Source organism: Gekko japonicus, unplaced genomic scaffold (genome assembly GCF_001447785.1).
Source record: "Gekko japonicus isolate JY-2015 unplaced genomic scaffold, Gekko_japonicus_V1.1 scaffold1136, whole genome shotgun sequence".
In the NCBI taxonomy this organism is placed as follows: Eukaryota; Metazoa; Chordata; class Lepidosauria; order Squamata; family Gekkonidae; genus Gekko; species Gekko japonicus.
Window position 1 is genome coordinate 430,965 of NW_015174306.1, and position 8,002 is coordinate 438,966.

General features: G+C 40.1%; 1 protein-coding gene across 1 annotated transcript in view; it reads left to right on the plus strand.

Annotated features, from left to right (window-relative positions):
• The window catches only part of KITLG (KIT ligand), a 125,401-nt gene that overhangs the window by 91,270 nt on the left and 26,129 nt on the right, over positions 1 to 8,002 (plus strand). Inside the window, exons 4-6 of the mRNA XM_015424126.1 lie at positions 5,982 to 6,158; positions 6,840 to 7,002; positions 7,472 to 7,555. Coding sequence (XP_015279612.1) covers positions 5,982 to 6,158; positions 6,840 to 7,002; positions 7,472 to 7,555 — 424 coding nt within the window. The remainder of the gene's footprint in view (positions 1 to 5,981; positions 6,159 to 6,839; positions 7,003 to 7,471; positions 7,556 to 8,002) is intronic.

Sequence of the window (8,002 nt, forward strand, 5' to 3'; positions counted from 1 at the left end):
AAGTGAACAACTGCTAGCTGAAGTAATTACTATTATTATCTCTTTTAATGAATTTAATCAAAAGAATATTTTCGTTTCCTTGACATATATGTATTGCCTTGATTTTTTTCTACCTAATTCTTTAGTTCCTATTCTAAGGACTCAGGGATCCAGTGTTACTGTACAGATTTTGTAATGCATTTGAAATAAAATACATTTGCAAATATTGCTCAAGGGTGATTCTGGTAGCCCTTTGAAAACGCTCCCAATAATCTTGATTATTGGGGAATGTTAGGGAAGATGTTAAGGAAGACACATATTCTTTGCTGATTTTTTAAATCGCCTTGAGTAGCACAAATGCAAGCATCAAAACAATGGGATACATTGATTTTGCATGGTACTCATTATACAAGGAATCTTGCATCTTTTGTATGTAGACAGTGTTACTGCTATGTTCTACTTTATTCTTTTTTGAGTCTAGCCCATGCTGTTGGTGTATAACATATATCATTACCAAAAACTGATTCTTAGAGTCAGAGATTGTCTGGGACTTCTACATGCAAAGAGGTCCTAAACTGCAGGGTCAGGATCATGGGAAGGAGAGCTTCAGCCTCTCCTCCTCCTGCTATTTTCCCCATCTACAATGGAGAACTCATGTTTGACTCAAACAGGACCTGAACCAGAACCTGTAATAGGGCTTTCAGGTTGTTCCATTGGGGCAAACAGCACCTCCATTTGGCTGTTTCAAATCAAGAAAACAACGTGGGGGGAAAGGCTCAACACTAACCTCCCCACCCCCCCAAAAAATTGGGATCTTAGCATCTTATCTTGTTTTGCCTTGGGATAGACTAATTTCTCCAGGTGTGTAAAGATCATTGCATGATGAATTTGGTGTCCACCCACACTTGAAATCAAATAATAGACATACTAATAAGTAAATCAAACACTGATGCAGTAAGTTGCCTTGTTCTTCCTCCCAAATTCCAGGTGGAGTATCTGCTTTGGTTTTCTGAAATGAAGCATATGTTTGATTATTTGAATTCTTTGCCTTTTTTACCTTTATATTTTTTTCTCTTTATCAATATTTTGAAAGTTGTAAAACTACTCTAGAGAATGCATCTCATGATGTCATGAGGTGGCAACCAAATCAGTAGGGTGGAACTCAACAAAATAGTGTGTGTGTACATCTACAGTACCCTCAACTATCAAGCTATATACCTTTGGATGCGCTCTCAGACCATTAAATGTGGTATGCTATGTTGTGTACACATTAATTTCTTATGTCATACCATATTTTGTACATGATGGCAAACTCTTCAAAACTTTTGTCTCCAACGTCTAGTAGGAAACAGCACCACTGTTGCTTTATCAGTCCAAAATATTTATGAGTGCACAGTTGGCTGAAGTGCTAGAGTAATATCCTAGGAAAGCAAGCATAAGGTGTGACACTACACAGACACTTTTGGACTTCCTCCTTCTAGTTGTGCCCCATTAATGTTGTTGGTGTGAAACCAGGCTTAGAAAGGGTGCATTGCTATCAGTGTAGACACTGGTGATTCCAAAAGTATATTTGAACCTTAAGTGTGAACACTTCTCTATGATAGTACAAAGGTTTTTTGTATTTTTTTTTTTTAATCTGTGGATCTTCTTCATGGTCTCTGTGCATCACACCTCTAGGATATAGTTCGCCTGCGCTGACCTCGATCGGTACTTCTTAGAAAGCGAAAGCGATTTTCACGTCCACTCCCAAGTCACATGCCGGCCCCATGGCACATGACTAGGGGAGGGACACAACAACCCTGCCAGTTCTCTTCTGACCACCGCACTGGTAGGATCTTCTCCGCTTCAGTCGGTAAACTTCTGGCTTTAAGGCCTGTTCTTCTCTTCGAAGTTTTTTCCTTTTTTTCCTTTATCCTGTTAAGTGAAAGGACAATATTTTTAACCGGATTTTACTCTTTTTTGGACTCTTTCGTTTTGGGTCTCCCTTTTAGGCAGACCTCGTTTTCCCCACCCTTCCAGCCTATGGCCAAGAGGTGAGGTTTCTTTAAATGGTGCCTCAAGTGTGGTAGTAAAATCGCCCCCCCCCCGATGGACACTCGCTTTGCCTTCTGTGCCTTGGGGAATCACACCGAGTGGACTCTCGTGCCCATTGCGCGAAGTTCTCGAAACAGATGAGAAAGAACAGAGCCGCTAGACTCCACGTCGCACTTTTGGACTTAGCACTCTCACCGAGTGGCAGCAATGGGTGGGTGTGGGTGTGAACTATAATTCCTATGAAGTAGTCCACATGAGCAAATTGACCTGGATCTAAACATGTTGCTTGCCTCTGCCATTAATGATCACTGAATCAGGCAGTAATCACAAGTAGATACCTTTGTCAACAGTGTTACCAGTTGTGAAATGCTAATGTTATGTGCACTTAAACAGTGCAGCAAACAGCAGATGGCGAAATGGAGGCAAATAATTTGTCAAATGGTTAACTGTGCTGATCACTACAGGAAAACATATAATAATTGGAAACGGTGGGATAATTGTTACACACAGAACACGTGAATAAGAGCTTTTCTCCTATTTATTATCAACGAATGTTAATTTTTTATTTAGGAAACCAATCATGTAATACTCTATAAGAAGTCTGAAGTAGCCAGTTCTCTTGTGGGAAGTCAGTATCTCCAAAGATCAATTACCAGTCCTATATGCAGTGTTCCCTCTAAGATGAGTTAGTGTGAGCTAACTCACAGTTTTTAGTCTCCAGCTCACTCATTTTTAGCTCAGGAAAAATGGCTCCAGAGTAGGGTTGCCAAGTCCCCGCTGTATGCACAGCGGGGGACTCCAGCTGCGATCCGGGAGTGCGTGCATGCTATGCGCACGTGCACCGCGACCACGTCACCGGGAAGTGATGCAGCCACGTCGGGCACACTGGGGGCGGGGCTGTGGTCATCCGAGGGAAAAACATAGTTTTCCCTCAGATGGCCCCGGCGTGCCCAGCATGGCTGCGTCACTTCCGGGTGACGTGCTGATGCTGGGCACATCATGTGCTTTGGGGGTGGGGTTCCCCCCAGGGCCCGATCCATCGGCAGCTGGTAACGGGCCTCTGGGGCGGGAGTTTCCCCGCCCCCTGGGCGGACTTGGCAAGCCTACTCCAGAGCAAACTAATTTATGCTGTAACCAAATTGCTCACTCACAATTTTAATGCCAGTAGTTCACAAAGTAGAATTTTTGCTCACAAGACCCCACAGCTTAGGCACACATTGCCTGTACGTGCAAAAAGTAGACAATGAATATAAAGAACTCCATCCTTGGAGTTACTACAAATGAATTTTTTCTTGTTTATCATTCAGTACCAGCCACATAATGTGGTTTTCTCTAGCCTTGTGTGGTGAGGGCTTTTGATGCACCAGATGAAGAGGGGAAACAAACATCATGGCTTTAAAGCACAGAAAGAAAGCTCTATAGTTATGTTGCTGGAATGACCTCAGATACAGCATTTCTAGATATCAACTCCCCTGTCAAACAGTTTTTATGTATTAATCACGCCCTACCTACTCCTCATTTTAATTTGATCTTTGGATTTCAGGGAAAGATGTCTTTTCCAACATTAAGTCAAAGAAAAGGAAATTCTTTGCACTGACAGACAATGAATATTGCTTCTGGCAGCCTATTGCCAAACCATCAGTCTGGTCATAAACAAAGTGCACCCTTCTAAAATCCATTGACGTCAATGATCTTGTAAGGTGTAAGTCTGCTTAGGATAGTACTGAATATATATTCACAGCCAGGTACTGGGGGAGTCTCCAGGCTGCCGGCTGCCATTAGAGACTGTATGCTGCACACAGGAAGTACTGCTCGTCTCTTGCTAATTTGTGGCAGTCCATCCAGATTAATCAATTTTTCTCCATATCTGGACTGCTAGGTGAGCCTCCAGATACAAAAGGCTTCCTAAAGTTTCCCATCTGTTCTAGTGCGCCAGATATCCAGATGTATATGTGACATACCCACATTTCTCATGGAACAACTTGTTGTTTTCCTACTTGTGGTGAAATTTTCTCACACTGATATTCTGTGTTTTAATAAAGAACACATGGATGTTAGGACATCTGAACTACTCTTGACAAAAGCTGGAGTTCATCTAATACTAGAAATAGTCATTCATAAATCCCCTTTGTGGTGCCAATTTATTTCACACTGCCTTGTATGTGGGCTATGACTCATCATGCTTATGCTGGAATAATTTTTGTTAGTTTCTGAGGGGACCTGTTTTAAATAGTGCACAGTTTAATCTGATGAATAAGAAAGCTAAAACTGCATATAATCGATAACCTGACAGCAGTATTCATCAAAATACATAATGATTTGTCTAGATTCATTGTGTACTAAATGAAGATCAATACTACATTAATGTAGGATTCCTTCGGTCCTAGGAATACACTGGGTTCGGCACTTTTTCATAGATATATAAAAAGTATACAATATGATTGTGATACATTGCAGATTATTTTCAGTACAGTATATAAGGTTCTTAGGTCAAAAGAAAATTGGAAACTGCAGATTTCGGGTGGATGGGTCACTGTGACTAAAAACCTAATGAAATATGCTCAGTGGCAGAAAGAATGATTTGTTTATTTATTTTTTCAAAACATTTCTGTGCCGCCTTTCCACACAAATAGGGTCCCCAAGGTGGTGAACATCAAATCATTAAAACATTTCAGCATTAAAACAACATTTAAAATAAAGTGTATATAATGTAATTCAATAAAAATACATAAACACACATAACACCAGAACTAGGGAGGAGGGCCAGTAAAAGTTATCGAGGGTATGCTAAACAAAACAAAGTCTTCACCTGCTGGCAGAAGACAGCAATAAAGGGAGAGAGATGTATCTCCCTGGGGAGAGAAGTCCAAAGTTTTGGCTGCATAGAGTAATAGACTTGTGGTGCAATCCTAAATAGAGTTACACCCATCTGAGCTCATTGACTATAGTAGAAGGTGTGATTCTGATTAGGATAGTATTGTTAGTTTTGGAATTTGATTGAGGATAACTAGATTCAAATCTGCCACAGTGGCTCAGGTTAAGATGCTGAGCTGCAGACTAGAAAGTTGGTAGCTTGGCAGTTCGAGACCCTAGTGCCGCTTGACGGAGGGAGCTCCCGTCTCCGGCCCCAGCTCCTGCCAACCTAGCAGTTCGAAAGCAAAAAATTGCAAGCAGATAAATAGGTACTGTTTCAGTGGGAAGGTGAAAGTGTTCCGTGTGCCTCAGCATCTAGTCATGCCGGCCACATGACCTTGGAGAAGTCTTTGGCCAGTGCTGGTTCTTTAGCTTGGAAATGGAGATGAGCACCACCCGCTAGAGTCGGATTTGACTAGCTTTTGAGCAAGGGAAACCTTTACCTTTACCTAGGTTCAAATCTGCCTGACTCATGAATCTTACTGAATGACCTTGAGCCTGGTATTCCTTCTAAGCCTAACTTGCTTCACTGGGTTTTAGGGGGGCATGTGCACCAGAGGTGTCAAATAGATTTAAATGGGTTATTGTATGCTCCCCCAGTGATGTCCTTATTCTGGACAGTCATCCAGTTTTCAGACTTCTGAAGCTCATATGATGTCCCTCAAGTCATGGAATGTTTTTGGTACGCTAGGATCCTTACAACATTAATCTTACTTACTTACAACTAAACAGTGAAAGAGTTTTCCTTCATTAGAAGAATAATTTAAGAGTAAAATATATAATAATTACTAGCTGTGTGTGTAGGCAGGGAAAAGCAGAAATGGTAACATCTGTTGACAGTCATGACTGACCTAGTTATGTTAAGAAGAGTTGTCAGGAATTGCAAAAGGACTCAAGAAAACAGCAGGGTTACCTAATGACAGCTGAATTTCAATTCAACAAAGTGCAAGCTAATACTGATTGGAAACAATGTGTTAATCTACTTTTACATACTTAAATTACCTAATTGTTTTGTTTAGAATGTAATTTTACCCCTTTTTTATCATCCTTGACAGCCTAATCACTGTTGGTTGCATTTGATGGTCCCTGAATTGACAAACAGTCTGAATAATCTTCTCCAAAAATTTAACGAAATTTCAGATATGTCAGATGTCTTAAGTAATTATTCAATTATAAATAATCTCACAAGGATCATCTATGATATAATGGCATGTCTGTCTCCTAAAAATAAGGTAATTATCTTTACACTGATTTTCCCTTTTGTTTCTAATACTAGGTATGTAGATTATTATAGTGTCTCCACCACAACTATCATTGTGTCTTGACTCCAAGAATCAGTTTTTTTTTCCCTCAACCCCAATACAGCTTCCTATCTTATGTTAAAAACACTCTGTCTTCCTGCTGGCTTGTGTGCATATGGAAATGTGCAGAGATGGGGAGAAAGACTGAGTTCACCAATCCCATAGGGGATTGAGCATATTTACTTTATGCTGTGCCTATGTATACTCAAGTGTAATGAGGGCATAAAAGTCATGAAAATGTATGGGCTAAGACTCTTTTCCAGTGTTATCCCCATCAACATGAACATTGGGAGAGAGTCTAAACCCATATTTTTCTATGTGTGTACCTTTTATGCCCTCATTACACTAAATATATATAGGCAGAGCATCTTGGTGGGGATGTTTTGCATGTGTCTAAGCTCTGTGCCTATGACAAATACACGGGGGTAAAGCTAACGTGCTTGGTTTTGGGAAGGGTTGGGCACCGCCAACTAAAATTTATGCAACTCAGTGAAGACTGTCATAGTCCATATTTGACTTAGCCAAAAGATGGATTTAATTTATATTTAATAATGGATTTTGATAGCTGTATACACTGTACTTTCTTTTTAAATGAATTTTGCATTTTTATAGAATTTTATAAAACAAAGTGATTATCTTTATAAAGAAGTTCAACTCTTCCCAGAAGACTTTTTTGAGCATTTTTATAACACCATTGAAGTTTACAAAGCTGTTGCAAATAAACCAGAACAGAATGAGTGCGTTCTGCTTTCAACTACGGAAACACCCCGAAATGGTAAGAGTTCTTTTCTATATGGACATATCCTCAGCTGGTGCAAATTCTTATAATTCTTTTAGCAGGGTCATGTCAGTTCTTTATAATCTATCATATACAGTCAGAGTTCATTAGATGTAGACACAGATCTCTCTCGTGGTTACAGCCAGCTGCTGAACTTTGACAACCAGCTCTAATAAACTCATAAACTCTCTGGCATATTATAGAAGCATTAAGCAAGCCTGTAAGGCAGGAGATGAACTTGTGTATATTTAAAACCCAGATTTGGGGGAGAAGTCAGATTTTGTTTGTGAAATTAACATTTTGAATGAGTAATCATCTACAGGTTGAACAATTCAGCTAAAACCTGTTGTTCTTTCTAACCGTGAATCAGTCTTATGCATAATTGTTTTTACCTCGTTTCAGTAATTAGTAATTATCTGCAGTTTTCTAAAGTAAAGAAGGCCAATGCTTTCTCTTTTTGCCATAGAGTCAAGAGTCACCAAGCCATTTTTGTTACCTCCCGTTGCTGCTAGCTCTCTTAGGAACGAGAGCAGTGGTTATAACAGCAACAGTAAGTACAAAGGATTTTTTACCATTGTTAAAGATTTCTTTCTTTAGAAACAAAAATGAAAAGAATAAGACAGGAATTATTCAAGCTAATAATTCATACCGTATTTTTCGGACCATAAGACGCACCTGACCATAAGACGCACCTAGTTTTTAGAGGAGGAAAACAGGAAAAAAAATATTCTGAAACAAATAGTGTAATAAAATATGTAATAAACTTTAACAGAATAACATTTGAACCATGTAAAGCCCCAGGGTGTGCCAGGAGTGTTCAGGAACTGGAATGACAGCCCCAGGGTCATTCCAGTTCCTGAACACTCCTGTTCCACCCTGGGGCTATCATTCCACTCTTGGCCCTGTCATTCCAGTTCCTGAACACTCCTGCTCCACCCTGGGGCTGTCATTCCACTCTTGGCCCTGTCATTCTAGTTCATGAACACTCCTGCTCCAC